At 44.1% G+C, this 25,179-nt stretch overlaps 2 protein-coding genes across 5 annotated transcripts in view; both read left to right on the top strand.

Annotated features, from left to right (window-relative positions):
- LOC119433824 (zinc finger protein 271) overlaps nucleotides 1-16,028 on the top strand; it is a 29,017-nt gene extending 12,989 nt beyond the window's left edge. Inside the window, exons 6-12 of one of the 4 annotated variants that reach the window (XM_037701084.2) lie at nucleotides 1,191-1,821; nucleotides 5,592-5,699; nucleotides 9,079-9,138; nucleotides 9,604-9,681; nucleotides 10,182-10,259; nucleotides 13,475-13,552; nucleotides 14,636-16,028. In XM_037701084.2, coding sequence (XP_037557012.1) covers nucleotides 1,191-1,821; nucleotides 5,592-5,699; nucleotides 9,079-9,138; nucleotides 9,604-9,681; nucleotides 10,182-10,259; nucleotides 13,475-13,552; nucleotides 14,636-14,683 — 1,081 coding nt within the window. In that variant the 3' untranslated portion in view covers nucleotides 14,684-16,028. The remainder of the gene's footprint in view (nucleotides 1-1,190; nucleotides 1,822-5,591; nucleotides 5,700-9,078; nucleotides 9,139-9,603; nucleotides 9,682-10,181; nucleotides 10,260-13,474; nucleotides 13,553-14,635) is intronic. The other 3 variants (XM_049658638.1, XM_049658639.1, XM_049658640.1) reach the window with 3 other exon arrangements.
- LOC119432773 (uncharacterized) overlaps nucleotides 1-25,179 on the top strand; it is a 105,539-nt gene that overhangs the window by 59,223 nt on the left and 21,137 nt on the right. The window contains exons 15-21 of the mRNA XM_049658385.1: nucleotides 1,191-1,821; nucleotides 5,592-5,699; nucleotides 9,079-9,138; nucleotides 10,182-10,259; nucleotides 13,475-13,552; nucleotides 14,786-14,835; nucleotides 24,230-24,274. Coding sequence (XP_049514342.1) covers nucleotides 1,191-1,821; nucleotides 5,592-5,699; nucleotides 9,079-9,138; nucleotides 10,182-10,259; nucleotides 13,475-13,552; nucleotides 14,786-14,835; nucleotides 24,230-24,274 — 1,050 coding nt within the window. The remainder of the gene's footprint in view (nucleotides 1-1,190; nucleotides 1,822-5,591; nucleotides 5,700-9,078; nucleotides 9,139-10,181; nucleotides 10,260-13,474; nucleotides 13,553-14,785; nucleotides 14,836-24,229; nucleotides 24,275-25,179) is intronic.

Below are 25,179 nucleotides of genomic sequence, written 5' to 3'. Positions count from 1 at the left end.
GGAAGGCACACAATCTGTGTTTTCATATTCGCACAAGGTGGAGTGGAGTGGCATCCTGATCTTGCATTGTCTTTGGGTTGCTCATGGCCTTCCCAAAAATGCTGGGCTCATTTAAAAACAGTTCTTTCCTTGAGGGCATCATTTTCATGGGTGTTTTGCAACATTTGATGAATTTCTGCTCAGTTCTTGCTCAATTTCACACGAAATTCGATATTGATCATTTGTTCCGTCTGTTTGTCGATCTTCATTTCGACAAGCACAAAAAAATGTGTTGCCAAAACGTGCATGCATGAAGTTCTCCCTTGTCATACAGAGTCCGGCTTCTACTAGAGCTCAGTCGGGTCCTTTTGCCTGGAGAGAGTGAGAGCAACACCACTACACCCTTCCCTCTTTTTGCTAACTCACTGCGATCACCTTTTGGGACAGACCTAGTATATATCACCTTCGTCCCTGCCACACCGTTGCATCGATGTCTCACAAAGCGCACTTGCCTGATTTGGTGTTTACAGTTTGGTACGTATAGCTTGTGAGCAGTTTAGTGAATAAACATAAAAATTCCCCGAGATTAAGGTTATGGCATTCACGGTGCAAGCATTGAGTATGGCATCATATTACACATTGCATAAGATAGAAGTAAACAGTGTTATTCATCGCTGTTAGTTGCATAGCGTTCAGTTAACTGCTGCAATAAGTCTTCGCTTCACATAAATTACAAAATGTGTGTTGGATCCTTTTATTTTGTCAACTCATGCAACATATCTCAAGCATCCTGCCATACAGCCACTTCACATAGCAATGCTCGCTGCAGTGAGTGCGTAGTGGCTTTAGAGATGCTGGCAAACTGTAGCACAGAAGAAACGTCTGTCTGTGTTTTTCTGCATTTCAGTTTGCCAGTATGCTGAACCAACAGGCCCAAATGGCCACGATTTTGTAGATCTTAAAGCTGACAAGTAAATCACTAAAGTAGTTTATTTTTGGTTTGGCTTAGCTGCGGATTCCTTCATGTCTCATCTCAGTTGCAGTGGCGCTACCATAGCTGAAACCCGAGTGTCCAATCTGTTACGCAGTTCCTGCACTTATGGCCTCTCGAATTCTTCGTCTTGTTGTTCACGGTGTCTAAGTCTATATTGCCGCACTGCAAGAACTGCTCAAATAAGTTCATACTGTGCTTTTTTTTTTCCACTGTGCAGAATCTCTGGTGGCACTTCAGGAGCTCCTGTGAAGAAGCCCGGCAGGAATGCTGGCGGGTGTCACGAGTGTAGTGTGTGTGGGCAGCGCTTTACAAGGAACCAGTATCTGAAAGATCACCTGGTCTTGCACACGGGCGAGAAGCCACACGCCTGCTCCATCTGTGGCCGAACTTTCGCCCAGCGGAACGGCCTCCTTAACCACCAGCACATCCACAGGGCTGAGATGCGGTTTTCGTGTGAGCTGTGCCCGTCCAAATTCTGCAAGAAGGAGTCTTTCGACAGGCACAAGCAGCTACATGCGAGTGGTGTGCAGCTGTACCACTGCCACGAGTGCAGCAAGGTGTTCGAGTCGAGGACGAAACTGTTGCAGCACGAGAAGTGGCACAAGAGCGAGAAACCATATCCGTGCCAGCTGTGCCCAGCTGCCTTTGTATATAGCAAAGATCTAGGCAGGCATCTACTGGTGCACACAGGTGAAAGGCCATATGGGTGTACTGTGTGCCAAAAACAGTTTGCCTGGAAGAACAACCTCGCATTGCACATGCGCCGGATGCACAGCGGAGTCAAGGCCAGTGTGGCAGGTGTTAGTGGCCGTACATTGCTGAGTAGCCCACCGACCACGCAGCCTCCTGTAAGTGAAGGTCTACGTTTACTATTTTACTATTGTATTCTCCACACTCTCAGGTATCTAAGGGGCAGTAGTGACCTCCTATTCCAGATTAGCATTAGTGAAGTCCTGCTCACACTGTACAACTTGACATTTTGAAAAATTTAGTACAAGATAACATGGGGGGGATGAGCTTCAAGCCATCATACAATTACTACCATATCAGCTGAGCCAGGAGTATGCCAAGGATGCTGGCTTAAGTTTAGGCATTTTCTACACGCAAGCGTAAGTGCCCCGTCTGTGAAATCGGCGATATGTTTGTTGCCACGAGAGAAGTGTGTACCGGAGGAGGAAGGCGCCTGGAGGTGGAAAAGATAATCGCCACGTTCGCGTGCTTTCCGTTTGTGCCTGATGCCACAGTGCTCGCTGTGCATGTTTGCGGCGTCTCTTCTTTGCATGTGTAGCAATGTGCGCTTGGCACATCAGGCATCGCACCGTCGAGATCAATGTAGTGACCGTGTTCGCGCCCTTTCCATTTCTGCTTTGACGCAGCAGTGCTTGCTGTGCATGTTCCCGGCATCCATACGCTTGCGTGTGTTCATGAAGTGAAACATCACTTTAACTTTTTTTTTTTTTTTTTCACCTGTGTGCTTGTAAGAAAATGTATTGGTTCTGGCACAGCTGCATAGTGGTAACCAATAACAGAAGAAAAAGTGGCAGCTTCTATCAGTGGATTCGTAGCTAGTTCACACTGGCATGCTTAACCGAACTTGGACAAAGTTTGGGGCTCTTATAACGACAGCTGTGATGGTGTTTGTTTAATGTAAACAATTCCTTCTTAACTGAGAAGCAAAAGAAAAGAAAAAGAAGAAATGAAAAATAACTTTTTTCAGATTCTGACAAGTGTTGACAAGGGGGAAAAGCGCGCCATCTGTGCCATCGCAACCTGTGCCATCTGTGCCTAGCCACCTCCATATATACAGTGGAACCTCGTTGATACGATCTTCATGGGAACTGGCAAATAAAGCGTATCATCTGAAAATTGTATCATCCAATGTATTATCCAACCAAATCATATTATCGGGAAAATTAAAAAAAAACATCATCTCGAAGAATGTATTAGGCAGAATCGTATCAGCAAGGTTCCACGGTATAACAAATATCTGGACACGCACGTGTTAGTGCACATAGGTGAAAGACTGCACGTTTGTGCTGTGTGCAATAAGCACTTTGCCTGGGAGAATAGCCTTGCAATGCACATGCGCCAGCTGCACAGCAGGGTCAAGACCAGTGTGGCAGGCATTAACATCAGGGCAGAGCTTACATTGCTGAGTAGCTACACCTACCACACTGCCTTCTGTAAGTGAAGCACAATGTGGTATTGCACAATGTTATATTTTGATACATTAAAAGCTAATTAATAAGGAAATGGCAACCTTGTGTTTCAAGTTGGCATTGTTAAGGTTATGCTCACACAGAATAACTGGCAGAAAATCTGGTAGAAAGCTAATGGCAAGTGAGTTCCGCCTGTCCTGTGCATCGTATAATTGTGGAGTGCCTGTTAAATAAGGTGCTCAACGAGCGCACCAGTGATGCTATTGTTGGACGACATGTGTGACCTTAAATTAGGGTTGAGTCGTACATTCATGTACTGTCGCACAAACTAAGGTACGGCGTGAAGAGGCATGGTGTCGCTACGTTATACCCGCCAAGGTGTCTGCCTAGAGCGAGACAGTTGCAGTGTATGCAACTCCACACAATGTAACCGCCTCAAAGGAAAGTGAAAGTGTCGCTGCAAATGACCCACCGGGGCGGTGGGTACAGCCCCGGTGCTACACCCTCATTTTACAGCGTAAGCTGTTATGGGCTCACTCCAATAGCCGTTTCAGTTGGCGATGGTGTCCGCCGCCGGGGGGCCGGTGTCCGTAGCAGTAATCGCTGGCAATGATAAAAAAAAATACCCACTTTCCACCGGGATCGAACCTGGGCCCGCTGCGTGGGAGTCAGCTACTCTACCACTGAGCGGCATCAGCATTTGATAGCTTGCAGCGGAAAACCTTTCTATAAACACGTCCTAGTGCACGAGTAGACATGCGATGTGACAGGCACACTGCGTAGCATCGATACGTGCACACCTCGCATTGCGGTTGCATATTATTACACCAGGTAGAACACCATGTAGCAGATGCACAGCTAGCGGTACAAGGTAGTTAGACAAGGTTTGTGCAAGAAATAGAAGTAAAGGAAATGTATACAAGAATGCTAGGAAAAGTATACCGGGTGTTCAAAATTGAGCTTTACGGAATTTTTAAAAATCAGCTGTGGCAGGTATCATAATTCTTATCGTTAAGCTGGGTTATTCGAAGAGTTGGACATTAGTAGCACGAGAAATCAAAACACATCAACTCTCAACTTTTCTTGGATTATCCTTCACCATAAGGGTGTGCTTGCTCGTAATTTTATGGTATGTCACCGCCGCGTTCAAAGTGTATGCTAATAAATCATCACCACCATTAGCATCGTATTGTACCACTTGTCTTGCGATGACTTGCGTTACCTTTGGTAGCATATACAGTAACTCTACTTGCGTTGTGAGAGGCACAGCGTCAACATGTGCACACATTTAGAGTGGTAGCTCTTCTACTCCAGGTACATACAAACTAATACAAAACCAGAAAACGCCTGGTTCTGTAAATTTGTCCTTCAAGCTCAGCCAAGTTCAAACTGGGACTTAGCCCGCCTAATGCGTTTTGGCGTGAAAATGAACAGCGGCTCAAGGGCAGTCTTTCGTGCCGCCACCGCCAGAGGCGCTGGCTGCATCCAAGTAGCTGCATCGTGCCACTTGTCTTGTGATGAGAGATGCGCGCCGCGTAGCGTCTATACATGTGCCCTTTGCATTGTAGTTGCATATTATTACACCAGGTGGCACACCATGTACCAGTTACATACTCACTTAGTCACACAGTCATGGCAGTATGAGGTAGATAGGATAGTCTTGAGGAAGAAAAAGAACATATATGGCATATTTGATTAATTCAAGCAGCTAGGTGACTGTCACTGTCCCGTTTCAAAGGGAATGCCATTAAATCATCATCATTAGCATCGTATCATGCCATTTGACATGCGATGTGATATGCGCGCCGCATAGTGTTGATATGTAAAAGCTTTGCATTGCAGTTATGTTGTATTCTACCAGGTGTCCTGACATGTTGCAAATGCATATAGCAGTTACATGCTGCATGTAGCAGGAGCTGAGTAACTAAAGCAAGCTAGGTGACTGACTGTTTGTCACCACCCCATTTTGAAGGGTATGCCAATAAACAATCATCATCAACAGCAACGTACCGTGCCACAGGTGAAGGGATGTGACATGTGCGCCACGTAGTCTTGATACCTGTGTTTACTCTTCGGTACCCGTTATGGCGCCTCCTCACAAGGTACAAACCTGTGCTGAAGAAGCAAATCGTAGAGCTACTTGCGCGGCTGCAACCAGGCAACATTGGGCTCAGTAGAGTGCTATTCAGAGTGCAGCAGAAACCTCAGCTCGCCGTCGACGCCGGGCGGACAGTTCAGATCGTTCTCGTAAAAACGGCGCGAAAAGACTTTGCCGTGAAGACCCTGAAGTGTGTGGTGCAGAAAATGGAGCTCCTATGGAGCCACTTCTCCAGCTTACGCTGTAACTGTGCTGCATTTGGCGCGCAGGCCTGTGACTTTTTTGCCCTGTGAAAGGACTTGCCCATGCTGCAGCACTTTTCACCTCATGGTCGTGACCACGTACTGTTGTCTTGTTTCAGGCAAACATGGGCCTCATCTTTGAGCCAGAATGCATTCTGCAGTGCTATGAGGAAGAGCACTACGGCAACAGTGCTGCTAAAATCAAAGAAGAGGAGGGCAACGAAAGGGTGGGTGACAGCAAAGCCAAGTGCATGGCCACGGACCTCTCGAACCATTCCCATGGCAACGACGGCTCCTCAAATTAATCCAACTCTCCAGCTTGTGGGTTTCTGCAGGTCTCATTTGGCTAAATAGTGCTGCTTGTATCTCCGCATAAATTGAGGTCCTGGCTCGCCATTCACAACCTTGTTTCAACACAAAAGGATGTCAGACTGTAACACAGTACCGTCGAACCCCAAGATTACAAGCACTGATAAAACAAGTTATCAAATGTAGCAAAGTAAATCTAAATTTTCTTGCCATTATTGGTGTATAAAGAATGTACAGTCGCTGACTGATAATTCAGACTTGACGGGGACCACCAGGAAGCTTGAATAATCCAAAGTGCGAAATACTGGATTCACCAGCAAATACCGTTTTTATTCGAATAAGGTGAGGTTTTTTTCACGGAATCCTTAGCCTTGAAGTCAATCTCCGCCTTGTATGCGAGGCTGAAAGGTGGGCTGATAGGTTCAGTTGCTGTTTTACAATGGCAGCAGCAATGCCTCATTTCCGGTGATCCAGATTTTGAACTGCAACACAATCTGTACCAACTAATTTGGCAGGTGAGGCAGTACCGTATTTTTACAGGTACGATCCTCACCAAGAATTAGAAAAATTTAATAGTTATGATGGAGGGAAGGTTATATGCGAATTTTGCTTTGAAGTGTGGCTTCATGTCATCGCGGCGCGTGCTGCTGTAAGGCCGCATCTGAAGGGAAAGTTTTAACCAATCTGCATGTGTTACCTCCTGGGGAACCCCACCCTCCTCCACGTGTTGAAGCTTCTTTCCCCCCCTGTTTCATGGTCACCATCTTGCTTTTTGCTGGATTGGTAATTCAGTATTTCGGTGAATATTCATCGAGCCTGAATCATTTGTTGATGAATCATTGCCTTATATTATAGTGCGCATACTTTTTTTTTCTTCTTGGGTCTCCCAACTGGTACCTTCATCTTATAATTGTGACCACCTTATAATCGAATAAATGTGGTGAGTGACTTTATTCGCCGTGTTCTTGAATCACTACTTTCGGGGATACCTTCAATTGCATGTGACTAGCACGGCACACATCAGAGTCTACGAGCGACGGCAGTCTTGGCACAGTGCTAAGCATGCTATCATATCACAGTGCAGAAATGCTGCCGCCTGTTAACGCATAGTACATTGCTAGTCACGTGAAATATCTCGAAAGTATCCTCAAAAGTGATTGACCGAGAATACAGCCTAAGTTTGTCTACGTTTTGCTACACGAACATATGCTTGCAGTTTCATGCTATACCTTTTCATGCTTCGTCAGTGGTCAGAGTGACACTCCGACCGTGTTCAACAGGATCAACTGACCATGAATGATGGATAAGAGGGGAACGGAACTGGCATGACAAATTGCGCAAATGACCAATGCAACTTTTATGACTTAGTAGCATGGCTTGACCTGTGGTTTGGGCATGGTCAGCGACTACTAGATAGACTAGGTTTCGATTGTTTCGTTTTCAAGGAGGCACCGGCGACATGACCAACAACTGTGCTGATGACATATCAAAACAAAATTAGTATCTCTATTTCTGCTCGACTCAATGGCCAAATTACCGTGTGGCCATGTAGCCAGTGCCTCAATTTTCGTACAGCACGCTGCAAGATGTCCGAAATTTCGGTTGCCCTTATACTTTAAGTTTATGGGGATTGTAGCGGATTGCGGAGCTCTCCGCATTATCACCCGGCAACTGTATTCTTATAAACATGCTGGACGTAAAGAAGGTATCTTCATGTAACGGCATGTGGGTTCCTCCATGGCCTGAGCTTCATGCTCTTGCAGAATGCCTGTTACATAGGCTACGCAAATAGCATGCCAGTGTTGCAGTTGTTGGACAACAGGCGTGTATTTAATTTGAGATAGTGCCCTATGTTCTTGTGTTATTGCACAAAATAAAGAAATTGGTGAAGAGGCATGGTGTTAAGCTAGTCTGCTCTGTGCCATGCAAGTAGCCCCAGCTGAGCAATAATCGTGGAGGTCAGTAAAGGAAATGCTATGCAACTTGGCATGAGGACCAGTATGTTTCATGTGCCATATCTACGAACAATGCCAAACTGTGGATGTGGTTATGTTGAAAAAACAATGCAGTAACTCATAAGATGTGACATTTTATATGCTTAAAATTGGGGATGGCTCAAATCTTGTGATTTGCAGAAAAAGGTGTGCTTGATATTTAAATTTTAGAATCATAGTACTGGCTCACTTCGTGAAGACTAAACTTGTGTGAGAAATTTATGAGGTGTTGGCAATCAGAAATAGCAAGCCGGATGTGTGTTATCATTGTGACTGTTGACGGCAAGACGGAGAAGGCGTTCTAGCTCAACAACGATACTGCCTGCTAAAAATGAAGTGCAGTGTGTAATTGTACAATTTCACTATTTAATTCTTCACACTCTGAGCTATATTAAAGTGCAATACTGACTCCTCTTTCTGGTTATCATTATTTACGTCATGCTTACACAGCATAACTTGTAGGTTTAAAAAGTTTGTTACAAAGGTAACATGAGCTTCAGGCTATTGCAAAATGCTGTTAAATAAGCAGGTCAAGTAGTGTGCCAGTGATGCTATGTTTTTTAAAATTATTATTATTATTTTATTTTTTTTCTCTTTAAACTCCTTCACGGTAACCTCACGTGTCCCGAACTTCTCAGCTGTGTCATGTTCCGTATCCCACGCAAGATCACCAGAGAACATAGACCTTTCCATGTTCCTGCCTGTCATCACGAACACTCAACTGTCCACAGAATACAGAATCTTTATAACGCTTACTTTAGTGAACTTGACATCTTTCATAACTCCTTGTCATCGTTCTTTTCCGAGCTTTGCCTTGTGTTATAATTTCATGTATTGTTCAAGTGCCCTTCTCCTCCTTTTTCTTTTGTATTTACTTTGCGCTTTCTTGTCGGTACTCTCTTCTTTTCACAATATTTATTTTTATTCATTTATTTTTTAATGATTTTTCCCCGAGTGTTTTGTTTTTGGTTTTTAATGTATGCGTGCGCCCGCACTCAGACCTTAGGGTTGTTCCTGGGCACGTTAAATAAACATGATTGATTAATTGATTGATTGATTATTGGTTCATGTACTTCCAAGAAATTGTGCTGGTTTCAGCACATCTCCATAGTGGAAACAGATAACAGCATAAAGTGGGACAGCTTCCACCGTTTGTCTTAACTGGTTGACAGCAGTATGCATAACCAAAGTTAGAGAATGTATGGTGCTCTATTCTTGGGTGCATCTGAACTCGTGATTCAAAGTAAATGGTTCATTGTTAACTCAGTTCTGATGTAAAAATAAAAATAAACAACTTTTTCAGATCATGACAAGTGTTCACATCAAAGCTGAACCGAGTAGCCCTACAACCATGCTGCCTCCTGTAAGTGAATTGTAATGTGAAATTTTGCGTTTAGCTTCTTCATACTCTAAGCTTAATTATAGTCTCCTGTTTCTGGTTATGATTAGTTAAGTCATGCTCACACTGCATCATTTGCATGTTTGAAAAGTTTGTTACAAAGATAACATGAGCTTCAGTCCATTGCAGAATTGCTGCTGTATAAGCTGTTCAAGGATTATGCCAGTGATGCTGTGGTTTGGAGTAGCTTTATTTCCCTGTGTACTTCCAAGAAATTGCGCTGGTTTCAGCACATCTCCATAGTGGAAACAGATAACAGCATAAAATGGGACAGCTTCCAACAACTAAGTCTCTAATTGTTCGAACTGGTATGCACGAAATTGGTCAAAGTATGGTGCTCTTTTCTGAGTGCGTATGTGCTCGTGGTTCAATGTAAATGAATCGTTGCTAACACAGCTCAAATGTAACAACGAAAAATAACTTTTTCAGGTCATCGCAAGTGTTTACACCAAAGCTGAACCGAGTAGTCCTACGACTACACCGCCTCCTGTCGAATCCGTGCTTCCTGTAAGTGAAGTGCAGTTTCGAGTTGTGCAATGTTGAGTTTCTATTCTTCATAGTCAGAGTTAAATTAAAGGGCAATTGTGACCTCCTGTTTCTGGCTATAATTATTTATGTCATGCCGACACTGCCTAATTTGGATGTCTGAAAAGTCTGTTAGAAACTAAAATGAGCTTCAGGCTATTGCAAAATGCTGCTAAAAAAGCTGATCAAGTAGTGTGCCAATGATGCTGTGGCTTTGAGCTTTATTTTATTTTTATTTTATGTTTTTGTCCGTGTACTTCCAAGAAATTGTGTTGGTTTCAGCACATCTCCGTAGTGGAAACAGATAACTGCATAAAATGGAACAGCTTCCAACAACTAAGTCTCAAATTGTTCACACTGGTATGCACGAAATTGGTCAAAGTATGGTGCTTTTTTCTGAGTGCGTATGTGCTCGTGGTTCAATGTAAATGTCTCGTTGCTGACAAAGCTTAAGTGTAAAAAATAAAAAATTACTTTTTCAGGTCATCACAAGTGTTTACACCAAAGCTGAACCAAGTAGCCCTACGACTACACCGCCTCCTGTAGAACCTGTGCCTCCTGTAAGTGAAGTGCAGTTTATAATTGTACAACCTTGAGTTTCTATTCTTCGTATTCTGATCTAAATTATAGGGCAATATTGACCTCCTGTTTCTGGTTATCATTATCTAAGTCATGCTTACACTGCATAATTTGCATGTTGTGAGGATGCGCGACTCTGGCGTGTCCCCCGATGTTGTTTTCCCCGCATGGCTCCCATCTCCTGTAATCTGGCTTCGCCGCGTGGCTTTGTGGTGGCGGCAGTTGGTGTGGTTGAAGTGTATTGCGATAGATGGCGCTATTGTTGTGCTGCTAACACCACCTAACGGCGCGGTTACGGTGGCTAGATGGGTAGGTGTGCCGACCGAGCGTAGTTCACCACTTCTCCGCATCATGACGCAGAAGTGGCACTGCGGACAGTATAACGGCTGAGATTCGCGCAACGTTGGCTGTGCTGTGTAGACGAGCAGCGTGTTTGATAGTATCGCTGCCTCTGCTCTAGCTTAGAAGTACGCGTTATACAATGCCGTTTTGAGCAGTGTAGGCAAAGCCAGAATGGGGAATTTGTTACTGTCGTCTAGTCAGAAGACACGATATGCTAAAGTCAATTTTCTAGCTTGGCGATTGGTCACATTTATTGGTATAAACGCGGCGCTCCATCCCATTGCATTAAATACGTAGATGCATTTTTTCCATGCATAAACAATACTGCAGTGGTTTTATACGGTATGTGGAAACGTGTTTACGCGATATTTAGTTAGTTCTAATGTTTCAATTTCGAGAAATCCAGCTATTGTGTTTATTGCTGCCTCAGTTACGGTATTTAAATTGTTACGAGACGAATTGTGTTGGTAAGTGCCTATGTTTCACTGCTTGGTTGCAATAAAATAAAGCAATACGTCTTGGGCTAGATTCATGAATATGCTTGAAATACAAGAAAAGCTCTCGTAACGTGAATCAGCAGACGCACCAACATAAATAGCCTAGCGCCAGCAAGGTCGCAACGTTGGTCCACCACACCATAACATTATTCACAGCACACGCCTCCGCTTCAGGTGATTCCTGTTCGCCCTGTTGCTTTCGCGCGCCATGTTCTTGCCCTTGACAAGAAAGTAAAGGCATGTAATTGAATAGAACCTCACAACATCGTTTGTGAGCTCTTTCTTGTGCCGCTCACAGTTGATAAAATTCGGAGGATTCAGCTGCAGAAAGGATGCATAGTCGGCGATACTGTTCCTTCGTAACTCATTTAAACTGAAGCACAGCTTGAAGGCGTCTTCGAGCGATGCTACCAGTTTTTTTTTTTTTTTTTTTTTTTTATGCTTCATAAGGGAGCAGCAGCCCTTACCTACTCATTCTGTTGAATTCAGTAATGTCCCTGAGCAATCGGAGCACTTGGTTCTTTGCAGGAACTTCCTTGCTGCATAGCCTGCTATATAGAATATAAGCCTAGAGTCAGTTTTCTTTTCCCTGTAGCAGCGCGCAGCGGTGCTCGATGTCGCAGGCGCTGAGCACTTCATGTGCGGCTTGCAAATTTCCAATGTCGAGGAGCTCATCGACGTACGCTTTTCGGTGTACGGCTTGCTCATAAACGTTGCCGATACTGAGCAAGCTACTGAGCAGCCCGGGGCGAACATTTCCGCTGTCTTTCTCACAAATTTAGAGCCTCAAGCCCGACTTGCAGTTCGGAGCGAAGCAGTAAGTCTCCTTGGTGGTCTTCTTTGGTGGAGCAATGCCGCCGCTAATCTCGACGGTCATTTTTCCGACCTGGAACATTCCACATCGCTTAGGAATTTGCAAACAGTACGAGAGACGCGGAGCTCTTCACCTTTGAAACTGACACGAACAGACGACATACAACTATTCAAATACGGGCTTTATTTTTTTTTGCTCGCCGCCAGCCCCCTGTAGCATACGACACGCACAGCGGAACCGTTCTACTGATCGCAGCGCCAATTTTGCGTCATGATGCGGAGAAGCGGTGAACTACGCTCCAGACGCGCCGGTCGGCACATCTGCCCATCTAGCCACCGTAGCACGGTTACTTGGGCGCAAAAGAGAGAAGGCGCTTCCTTTTAGATGAGGGGTCAGCGAGCAGCGCGAATGCCTCGCGCGTGCGCCGGTCCGCTTTGCGAGACCGCCCGAGAAGACTTAGGAGCACGACACCTGAATGGACGAACTCGGATTGTTCGAACGCGCCACCGTTCGCGTGACTGTACCCGTGAACGGCTAGGCTTTGGTGTCTAGCATGCGGGCGAACATATTCACTCGCTATCCGGTCGCGATGAGTCGGACTTCCTTGATTTGTTGCGCGCCCATGTGAATGTTCTATGGGTAGTAATTCGGCTAGCGTGCATTAGTGTATGAAAGATGCAATAAATGCCCTTTTGATTGTTTGCATTACTGGGTTGTCGTTCCTCTGTCCCAAGAGCACGTCTGAGACACCACAATGTTTAAAAACTCTGGTATAGAGTAACATGAGGTTCAGGCCATTGCAGAATTGCTGCTAAATAAGTTGGTCAAGGAATGTTCCAATGATACTGTGTTTTAAAGTAGGATTGCTTTCTTTATCTTTGTGCTTCGAAGAAAATGATCTCGTTTTGGCACAGCTGCATAGAGGGAAAAGATAACAGCATGAAATGAGGCCACTTCTAACAGTTTGCTCTTAACTGGTTCACACTAGTGTGCATAACCGAAGTTAAAGAATTTATGGTGCTCTATTTTTGGTGCATCTGAACTCGTGATTCAAAGTAAATGGTTCATTGTTAACTCAGTCCTGATGTAAAAATAAAAATAAACAACTTTTTCACATCTACTCTAAGCCTAAAGTCTCCTGCTTCTGGTTGTCATTAGTTAAGTCATGCTCACACTGCGTCATTTGCATGCTTGAAAAGTTTGTTACAAAGGTAACATGATCTTCAGTTAATTGCAGAATTGCTGCTGTATAAGCTGTGCAAGGATTATGCAAGTGATGCTGTGGTTTGGAGTAGCTTTATTTCCCTGGTGTGCTTCGAAGAAAATGTGTTGGTTTCGGCATATCTCCATAGTGGAGACAGATAACAGCATAAAATGGGACAGCTTCCAACAGCTGTCTTAAATTGTTCGCACTGGTATGCACGAAATTAGTCAAAGTATGGTGCTCTTTTCTGAGTGTGTACGTGCTCGTGGTTCAATGTAAATGGCTCTTTGCTGACACAGCTTAAGCGTAAACATTAGACAAAAAAAAAATCTTTTTCAGGTCATCACAAGTGTTTACATCAAAGCTGAACCGAGTAGCCCTACAACTACACCACCTCCTGTAGAACCTGTGCCTCCTGTAAGTGAAGTGCAGTTTGGAATTGTGCTATGCTGAGTTTGTATTCTTCGTACCCTGAGCTAAATTATAGGGCAATAGTGACCTTCTGTTTCTGGTTATCATTATTTAAGTCATGCTCACACTGCATAACTTGTATGTTTGAAATGTTTATTACAAAGGTAACATGAGCTTCAGGCCATTGCAGAATTGCTGCTATATAAACTGAGCAAGGATTATGCCAATGATGCTGTTTTTTCAAATTTAGCTTTGTGGGGATGCGCGACTCTCACGTGTCCCCTGATGTTGTTTTCCCCGCATGGCTCCCGTCTCCTGTAATCTGGCTTTGCCACGTAGCTTTAAGGTGGCGGAATTGCAGCGTATTACGAGAGATGGCGCTAGTGTTGCGCAGCTAACGCCACCTGATGGCAGGGGGGTTATGCGGGCGCAAAAGGGAGAAGGCTGTTCCTCTTCGGGTAAGGGTCGGTGAGCGATGCGGACGTCCCGCGCGTGCGCCATTCCCCACTTCGCGAGACCGTCTCGCGTGGCTAGGGGCAGGGCACCGGTATGGACGAACACGGATCGTTCAAATGCACCACCGTTTGCGTGACCGTACACGTGAACGACTAGGCGATGGTGTCATAGCATGGGGCGAACAAATTTGCTCGCTATCCGGTCGCAGTGAGTTGGACTTCCTTGATTTGTCGCGCGCCCATGTGAATGTTCTATGCGTAGTAATTCAGCTAGCGTGCATTAGTGTATGAAAGGTGCAATAAATGCCCTTTTGTTTGTTTGCACTACTGTGTTGTCGTTCCTTTGTTCCAAGAGCACGTGTGAGACCCCACAGCTTCTTCTTTTTTTTTTTTTTGTCTGTGCTTCAAAAAATTTGCACTGGTTCCAGCACGGCTCCATTGTGGGGGAAAAGATAACAGCATAACTCAGGACTAGCTGCTGTCGTCTAAATCTTAATTGGTTCTCACCGGTATGTTCTAACTGAAATTGGAAGAAGTATGGGTTCTTTTATAGTGCGTCTATTTTAAGTAAATGGTGTGTTCGCAGCTCAGAAGTAAAAAAAAAAAAGAAAGAAAAGAAAACAATATTTTTCAGATCATCCCAACTGTTGACATCAAGGAGGAACCGGGTCTCTCTCCATAGACTTCGGGCCAGCCTGGTCTTAACCTGCCATCACTTGTACTTGGTGTCAACATTATGAAGACAATGTGCAGTGTCCGATTGGCTCTGCTCCTGTGTCTGCAGTGGATACTTGCCACTTTGGATGTGCTCTGGGAGAAAGACAGTCAGCAAACGTGTGCTTGGGGTGTCTAGTTGAGAAGTGACTATGAACGATGGCTCATGGCCAGTACATTTTGTACGTCACTTCTTCAATATCTGCATGAAATGGACCTACATGCTTATATTTATTTCCGACATTATTATGCTGTGTGGCAACTCCAGCGAATAAAAAGAAAAGCACTATGACCACATTGCCTTCTGTAAGTGAAGCGCCACATAAATTGTGAAATGTTGCATTTGGATTTTTCTGAGCTAAATTAAAGGGCAATGGCGACCTCCTGTTTTGGCTTAGCATTTTATGTCATGTTCACACGGATAAAACGACATGATTTCTTATAGTAAAGTCTTAACTGATTCATGTAAGTATGCTTTACTAAAAGTACGGCGCCCTTGAATGAGTAAATGGTTCGTTCCCAACTCGACTCGGAAGTAAAAACAAAAGAACTTTCTCAAGCTACACTTGTCATGAGCCAAGAAAGAAGCAGGGAGAAGAAGAAAAAGATTCGAAGAGGGCAACATAGCATGAGGAGGCTATTGAAGAGATGAAGAAAGAAGTGAGAAAATACGAAAGTGTCCGATTCAAAAAAAAAGAATGGAAGGTTTAAAAGAAGACGAAGAGGAAAAATGAACGTGTGGCTACGTGGCCAAGGCGGAGAAGAGACACGTAGCAGAAGAGAAGGGCACAGCTACACTCTGGGACGACAAGGGGCAGAAGGAGCTGGAGGCTGAACAGGAAGGGTGGATATCGGAGACGGCGGCAACCCAGTGGAAGCTGTTCTTCGGCTGCCGCGGCCATGACCCGCGAGCTGAGTGGACGTCCCACCGGAAGCCGCAGCTACAGGCTGACGGCGCCGCTTCCTGGATTCCTTGCAGCTACGATCCGCAGGCTAGCGGAGTTGACCAGGCGATCCAGGCGCCTCGGTCACCCCACCATCCTGACCTCCTGACCAGCTCAACAGTGGACCAACGTCGGAGACAGCGACGTCGAGTCTACGACGCATCGGCGGGCCCAACGACGTGTCGTCGGAAGCCGTGACGACGAGGTGACGTGGCCACGCTGAGGAACGCAATGTAAATATTTTGGACTTATCAATTCAAGATAGCTGAGGACTTTGGGGAACTTCTAGAATTAACTCGTGCTGTAAATTGTTTGCTTTATGTTGTTTGTCGTTTCCTTTTGCAATTATAAATGTTTATTTTAAACGTGCTACTTGTCCCTGTCTGTCTTTAGTCTGCTGAAATTCGTGACTACACTTCAGCACCTGTAATGCATTGGCACATTCCCATTATTTGTTAACTGTTCACCTACCTCCGCACGGAGCTTCTATCATTGACATACTGTTAACTTTCTACAGTGCAAGCTATTCTATACACCGGCCTCTTTGCCATCACTTTGAAGAAGCGGACCATGTCTACCACCGATGCCCATTCTGCGAGATGGAACTACGAGTCTTTGCCTTCGACGCACCACATTCACACAAAGGAAAACAACCATCTGACATCCCTAGCTACCTCGCAGTGATTTGGCCACTACCGTTTGCTTTTAATTCATTTTTAAGTATTCTGCTGCTGCTGCTTCCTGTCTTTGCAGTGGTATCTCTCTTAAAATATAAGGTAATATGTTTATGATCGTTACCAGACTATCTTTCCTTGTGCATTGCCACATGATCTGTCCATGACACATATTCTCGCTGTTAACTGCTACAAGTTTCTGTTGCTAGCACAGATCCAGCACTAGAGAACCATTGTCATCAGTATATCTGCCTGGATCCTCCATGTGCACATTCATATCTCCTACTAATATTACTTCTAATACAATCAAAAACCCATGGGCACTTTGTTATGCATACGTGGGTGAATGTGAAAGCATTGCGACCACCAAAGGTTGTGGGTTCGAGTGCGTTAATGAACTTCACCCTAATTCACACCAAAGGTCGTGGGTTGGACTACCAATGGTCGGGGGTACGAGTACCATAATGAACTCTGTCTTAATTAAACTTGTACCTTCATTAACTTTGCCCTAATTAACACCAAAGGTCGTGGGTTCGACTCCCACTAATGGCTGTGGGTTCGTGTGCCGCAATGCTCTCTCCCCCTTCCTCTCCTTTCTTAAGATGGACCTTTTAAAAGCGGCACACCGCCACCTCCGAAGAATACCCCCCTGAAGAAGGAGCCGAATTGGCTCCGAAACGTCGGGCTAATAAATTTCCTTATTTGGTTGGAGTCAATCTCTAAGTCTTAATCAATGTCTTAAACCAGCATTAAACACCTTCACCTTAATTAACTTTGCCTTCATTCACTCTGCCATAACATCAAAACTGCCTCGATTGGCTCACTTGATCTTTTGGACCATCGTGGTCACGCCAGCGCCAACTACACTGGATTTTCCGCCCCATGAGCCATATAATGCTTTTGCATTAAATTCTTTATCATTCTCTGCTATCACTACCTGTCCATAGATAAGCTACTCATAGCACCATCTTTTTTTTTTTTCCCTGTTCCTGTGCCACTAATCTACAAATGCTCCTTACAGGAGTGGATCCAGCTTTTTCGTGAGATGGGAGTGGGGGTCAGCAAGCTAGCAGGGGTTTTTGGTTGATAATGATGATGAAACCTTCATTTTTTTTTTTTAGAACATTTGTCGTTAGGGAAAGAATGCTGTTTGTTTATTCTTGGTACGTAAATGGCTCACAAGTATGTCACAGAATATTTCAAGTCGAAGCGGTGATTGGGGGGTGTTGGTTATGCCTTGCAAAATAGTTTTTGCGCTAGAAGATGCAGACATAGAAATAGCTTCATGTGTCCTGCACCCAGTATTTTTGTTTGCATCTTCTAGTGCAAAGACCATTTTGCAACTTTGAACGGCTACTAATTTGGGAATTCAGTTGCAAGTATTTTAATTTTTGTTTTTCTATCAGTCTGTAAATCTCTATGCCAGCAGATAGGTCCTGCCCACAGCACTGATCTTGTCAAAGTACTCTCCATTTTGGATGTTGTTACATTCGCCAACCACAGCCTCACTGCTTTTGCAGCTCGAGATGGATAGATACATCATGTGCTTATTTGCCCATTAAGCAGACTTAAGATGTGATGGTTCATTGCCAAAGACAGCGTCCTTCAGTGATCTCCAGAAGTGCTGCGAAAATGCCCAAGTTGCGTTAGAGAGACAAGGACCAGCATAAAAATGACAACCTACTGTGGACAGTACCTGTGGACTGCGCTCGTGGTGTCGTGTGTGTTTCTTTCGTGTGTCCTCATTCTTTTTTTCCGTGCAGTTTTAAGAACGTCTGAACGCTATGAACCAACTAGCCTGTCAGAACGTCCTACCTAGTGCCATGAGTTTGTTTTTATTTCATGTCCTTGTCTTTTACTGTGATTAGCATCGTTTGGGAACTTCATGCACCATTCTGTATGCCTGCCTCTTTCACTGAGCACTTCATGGTCTAATAGACTTCGATCTCTGGATGATTATCGGCGTTAATGCGATCAGCATTGAAGCAATATAGTGACACACCATATTGTCACCACTGATGCGCATCATGTATGAAGTGTGTACTGCAGCTGGGTTCCTCTTTCAGCACTTCCCTCTGGTCAAGCTGCCCCATCTAGAAGTGCAGCTGGGAAGTTCACGCATGTCTGAATATATATTCATAAAAATATGTCTGGTAATGTATATGACATGGTCTACTCCGCCTAGCACCGGAAAAACTTTAAATGATCTTTTTTTGTCACTGACGAGTGGCACACACTCAGTGGCATATACCCAGTTACTCAAAGTGGCTAGAAAAAGGTTAGTTACAAACATACAGTAATGAACAGAAAGATGTGATATTTTGCATATGGGTCCTCTAAACTAAACTGCTGAAAAGGTTGGGACTCCGTTATGCCAGACTGTTAGCCTCGAGCAAACGCCGCTAGAACACTTAATGCCATGTTATGTTATTCACACTGTTTAGTGCATGCCCACAGTGCACACGATTTGCATATTCTAAGAAGGTATCACAAGGAAGCCATATACATCAACCAGCATGTGAAAATACCTGAGCGATCGGTGAGAAATTGAACAATAACTGGAGAAGTTAGCCGAGTGGAAGACTTGGCATGCTACTGCACGTTTAATATACTACGAGAGATAGAAAAGAAAAAAACGTACACACATGCACTCCCATGCGAACTTGAAAATGTAGTCGACAGTGAGCTCCGTGAAATGAAGTGGAAAGTGGAGCTTTGTGGTATTGTCAATAAACAAAATGTCGTCCATCTCTGTCTCCTTGGCTGCTGCAGAGCAGTCTGTTTGACATTATCGAAAGAAATATCAGGAAGTAATGGCTTAAAAACATAAGCAATGAATGTTTTGCAGGAACAACAGTGTACCTTTTTGTTCACTGTACATACTGCAACCTCAGTGAACTTCTCAAAGATTGCTAATCACATTAAAACATGTCGACGGTCTGTTTCTGACCTAGTTCCCCCAGCACAAAAGCCTGATGCTCTACCAATATTAGACCATGTACTCCACATGATCCAAGTTGGCACGAAAGAGGTTATACGTAGTGACAGACATACTGCAAACTAGGTGAAATTCTCAAAAAATGCTGGTTGAATTAAAGAGCTACTGCCTGTGCCTCAAATTGACATCCTTTCGGTGAATGTACCTTCTTGCTAAAATGTATCCTGTTGCACACAATAGCACCAATGCGGCCCGCTCTGTGCACTTCTCTGTTGTTGTCAGTGACTGTAAAATTCATTGCTTTTGCTAGTGTCCAAATCTCCCTGTTTACTGCAAACATTGCCCTTTCAATTTCACAACTGCCTTTCAACTTCTGGCACCCTGCAAACTGCGCATCCACAGAAACTTTCCTGCTCCTCTTCTCTGCAGTATGCCAATCCCCCCCACCCCCTATTAACGCCATTAGGTTCTCTTCCTACGACATTGCTTCTTTCATTATGTCCCACACATATTCCTTGACCTTTGTCATCATGGCTCAAATGCACTGATCAGGCCTCGTTCATCTGCACCTAATCACATTCCCGGTTACACTTGAAGCTTTTCCTGAAGCTGTGATGCCTCGAACTTTGGGAGGAACGAGGAGGGCAGTTTGTTGCTGTCCGGCCCTCGGAAATAAACACTCGTGGGAAACTTGCTTTTCAATCCTTGTTTGAACGGATGCAACCACCACCTGGTGTTCTGCTGCCAAGATGCTGGTATCTTCTTATGCGTGCCACCTGGCTCAAGTGCAGATTACAAAGCTGGAAGATGATGCAACGACTATATCGCGACATCATGAACATGAGCATATAGTCATCGGCCCAAGTTACTTGACAGCTTGGTCCACTGGGTTGGCATGAGTTCTTGTCATGCTAATGTCATGCCATGCATGCATGTCATGACATTCATGGGAATCATAAGTCATGGCTTGACATACCCACCATGGCGTTCGTGCCAATTATGACATATACGTAGCGTGGCGTGGCATGGCCTTAATGTCAGGTATGCATGTCATGCGATTCAATCCATTATAGTATTCTCATTTATGACCCTCATGTCATGACACACATCATGTCATTCATGTCAGTTATATTTTTGTACAAGTTGTATATCGGGATATCCATGATATGAATAAAATGGCATCATATGAATGACATGCATGTCATGACGTGATTGTCATGAAGGACATTAATGCCATGTGGTGATGGTATCATGGTCATTTCTTTAACTGTATATGTATCGGGATATGTGTGGTGAAACGTGCATGCATGACATTTACGTATTTTCAATACTGCTGCTCTCGTTTGAGAGCATGACAGGTGGGCAATACAGGTTTACAAGACAAATCACTCGAACTACAAAGAAAGCAAACTTAATTGTTTATACAATGTGTTATACAACAAAAACAGCTGATGAATTAAACTAGGCAGGAATAATAAATGCGAAATGCTTGTGTGAGATAAAGTAATATTGCGTTAATGACAAAAAGAATGAAGCCAAACTTAATCACATAACGAGCCATTATATAAACATAATAAATGTATTTGTTAGCAAATGTAACTCATCACATAAAAAGAAAAACGCAAAGCGGGAAGTAATACCGTACAAACATTCAAGTAAAAAATGTCGTAGTTTCACAGAGCGGTAGAATAAATACACACAAGAAAGTGCTAGCGCACATGAAAACTTTGACAAGAATGGCAAGAAATTACAGACATGACAGGAGTGACATGGAACGACATGCTCATCTACATCTTGTCATTAATGTCATGACATCCATGTCATTCATATCCAGATATATATTGCATTAAGAGACCACGACTGCATCATGTCATTCATACCATTTATGTCATTACGTACATAGCAGTCTTATTTTCGTTGCCAACAAATTCACGGAGAATCGGCCAAAATACTCGCAGCTCATGAAAATGTTCCAAATGAGATTTTCTCATAGACAGTGCCTTTTTTCACGACTTATTTGATTGTGAAAGAAAATTGATGAATGGTAGGAACAGTGCAGTTCTCCCACCGTGATGCAACTTTATTGTTTCGCCTCTGGTTAGAGGTTGCTTCTACAAAAAACCTGCTCATTCCTTATTTGAATGTCGGACACACCCATCTAAACCATTTTTAAGATTAAGATCCTTGAACTATGGCTCCAAGCGTTGCAGGCTTGTAAAGGGACTTGATCATCACTGCAGTTTATGAAATCGACTGGCCTCAGTGACCAATTGTGATGAATAGCTGCACGGGCTTGCACCGATAGCTCCATTCTTCCTCCCTCTCTTTTTTTTATGAACCATTTTCAAAGATTAACATCCTTAGGCTAGGCTCTATGCGTTGCAGGCTTGCAAAATGACTTTAGCATCACTGCAGTTTGTAAAATAATTGGCTTCAGTGACCAATTGTAGTGATGGATAGCTGCATGTTCTTGCACCAATAGTGCCATCCTTCCTCCATCCCTCCTTTCTCTTTTTTGTTTTTTCATACCTTAACCCCCTTCCCCTTGCATAGGATGGCGAACCGAACGTGCATCTGGTTGCCCTATTTCCCTTTCCTCCTCCTGCCCAGAAGGAACACTAATGTGTGTGCACAGTGTTCAAACCAGAGTGTCCGTGCTTAAAGTCAGGGGGGGGGGGGAGCCTGCCCCCCCCCCCCCCCTCCATGTTTTAAGGAGGGACTCGGCCCCCCCATCGGCAGGTCAACTGCATGTAGCACTGCGGCACCCACTCGACAAGTGGTGGAGCTGATTTCAAATTGGCCCACTTCCAAATTTCAAGTTGGCCCACCTGCAAACTTCAGTTGGCCCACCCCTGCTATCAGCTTCCCCATAGATTTTCTATGAAGCCCTATGTATCCCTATGGGTTTTCTCTCTGATCAACTTTCTTTATTGGTTTAAATTGTTCGTGATCGTTTATAAAGCTACCAATCATTTACATTTGCACTATCATAACGAGTGAATGTCTTAACTTCGCAAATTACGCATTTTTGTGCAGATACAAGGCATGCACACAAAAAATAACGTATCATATATTATAACTAAATTGCCTCATCGCAAGTATTTTTTTTTTTTTTTTTTGCAATTTTTATCGGGGAACCAAAAGCGCACTCGAGTGCCGAGCGCTTTTGCCCCCGACAATATGGCTGCCCGTGGCAAGTGGCTTCACTCGCTCCCGTAGGCGGTTGCCACTCCAAGGGTTACAGTATGTGACCTCATAGAGTTTCTCACTATAACACTGTGTGAACTCTATGTGTGACCTCCTTAGTTGTGGAAGGAAGGAAGCAAGCAAGAGAAAGGCAGAAGGCATGGAGGTTAACCAAGAGGTGGTGCCTACAAATCTAAAGGCACCTTGCCTGAAACGCTCCTTCGCTATCTTTGTCAGTTTTATGATGTTGGAATATGTTTGTGACGTCATGTTCGCCGTGTTGAATTTAAGGTTGACTTTATGTGACTAGCCAAACTATAGCCAAAGCAAGTTACTTTTATGGCCTAGTAATGGTGGCCCCCTAATGCCTATCAGGCGCTGGCCTGATCCACCGTCCGAAGTTGAAGTTTGCAGTAAGTGGTTGTTTGTCTTGTGTATTGAGAATAGGAGGGAAGGAAATTGATTGCTGCCGACTCGACTTCTCTAGAAATTTTTATGAGCTGCCTGCCGAGCGCAAGAGACAAGTCGCGTGGGGAGCGCAGTCGGCCGGCAGCCTGTGCGCGCGGTAGCTGCTCAATCAAGGTTCTTAGATTAGAATATATTAAGCGATGACACCATAAAATGGGAGTCTAATCTGAGCCCGCACTCGCGTTAAATTGCTGCACTGTTTTTTCAACATTTCTCCGCCGGTCAGCAAGCACTAGAGTTCCCTCCACTTGCGCATCAATTTGTGGTTCACCATCCAGCGATGGTCGGCCACTCCATTCATCGTCCAGGCTTGTTCGACCGCATTGAAATCACCTGCTGCCATTTCACAACAGTGCCATAACCTGAGGCATTGTCGACCTACGGCGTCACCAGCTTGGCATGAACCTCCTTGGCATTGTGTTCCTTCGAATGCAGAAGACGAATCACTGCTCCTGCTTCTGCCATCTTTCCCGATGGACGCTGCCATTTATGTTTTGATGTCCTAGGGATTTCCCACAGTGCTACACAGAAGAAAATTTTGTATTCCACTTAAACTTGAAAGACGTGCGCTATTTTTGATGCCTATCGTGTACGCTTGCTTCATATTTATGATAGTTATGATATGAATTTTATGAACGCCCTTCGTATGTGCGTTCTATAATGGCTTCGCCGCAATACAGCTGTGTAATGTGGTGAAAGGAAGTGAGAATTGTGTTAGTATTAGTGTAAACAGTATGTCATTAATTTGTCTACTTCGACTATGCCTACAGGCCACTAAAGGGGCAATGGTGACACCAAAGCTTCAATCCGGATTTGTCTGTGGGTTGGGGGCTCGCCGAGCCCTTTGCGTGCCTGGGATGCGTTCAAAGAGTTCATTTCACTTATCGCTACCTTTAGACAGTGCCCCGACGCGTACAGTGCCTTGACCTGAAGCTAGCATTTACATCTAATCATACATGTAAGCGGTTTCACATGCTTGTTGTTCTTGGGAAGAACGTACCGTGCATACATATTTGAAGAAAACAAATGCGCTAAAGAAACAAGCTAATTGTTATTCAGAACTATACGTCAAAAGGAATATCAGGTTAGGTCTTTGGGAGGTAAAGCTCACGCATTTAACACGGAATTAACATCACGGCGACGACGATGGCAGAAATGCGCTTGGAGTGTCCAGATAATTGCTATCGCAATAATAAATAATTTTCAAGCTTTTTGTAGGTCCCTCTAAACATGGATGGAAAAGAACCATCAGTGCCAGCAGCCCTACTGCCAAAAATCGTCTGCGTAACCACATTGGCATGCAGCACTGAAACTTCAGGAGATGCAGCCACCATGGATAGTGACCCAAGGTGAGCTCTCCTGAGTCCACCAAAAATGGGTTGAAGGGAATGCCCATATACGCTTCCAGTAAGGCAAATTATATCTCTCAGTGGCTAATCGTGTTCTCTGGCTGAACATGAGATTGCCATTTTGATTCCCGATCACTGCATTTACGTCGGGGTGAAATGCAGTAAGGCTTGTGTACTTTTATTTAGGTGCATGTTAAAGAACCCCCAGGTGGTCAAAACTAATTTGGGAGCTCCCGTTACCATGTTTCTCGTTGCACGTGGTGCTTCGGGACACTGAACCCTGGAATTTTTAATAAGGCAAAAAAATGTTTGTTTCAGTTCAGTGGGTGGTCTGTCAAGCAGCGAATTTGGCTTTATGCTAGGCCATTGTTTACCAGTTCAACCTTAAATTGTGCTGGAAATTTCTTGAAAGATACAGCCTCTGCAGGGTAATTCACACTTATAGAGACTGCAGAGTTTTGTTTGAATTATCTGAACTGTAATAAAATGCAGTTCAACATTGCATTGCCAGTTTTTACATGCAGCTGTAAGAATGGAACAAATGTGCGAACAGGTATTCTGCATTCGACCCAGTTGCTTTCACGGCGAAGAGGGTGTGTGTATTGTATTGTATTGTATTGGCAGCCATCAAAATACATAGCTGCCTGAATATTCAGCATAGGCGCATTATGAATACCTAGTACTTGTAAGTATCAACGCCTTGTTTTCAACCATTTTTCACTGTGTTCCACTGCTTTAAGGAGCAAGAAGTTGTTTACCTAAAGCGTTTGCTTTACTTGCCTTAACTATTTGGCTTCAAAAAGAATGGGAAACAGCAATTAAATTTAAATTTCATTCTTTTTTTTTCGCGTATATTAACCAGCGTTTTGAGTCATGAGAGTTTCAAAAAAAAAATTGGCATGATG

Source organism: Dermacentor silvarum, chromosome 11, assembly GCF_013339745.2.
Source record: "Dermacentor silvarum isolate Dsil-2018 chromosome 11, BIME_Dsil_1.4, whole genome shotgun sequence".
Classification (NCBI taxonomy): Eukaryota; Metazoa; Arthropoda; class Arachnida; order Ixodida; family Ixodidae; genus Dermacentor; species Dermacentor silvarum.
The sequence above is the reverse complement of the archived record's forward strand: the minus strand, read 5'-3'. Positions and strand labels throughout refer to the sequence as shown.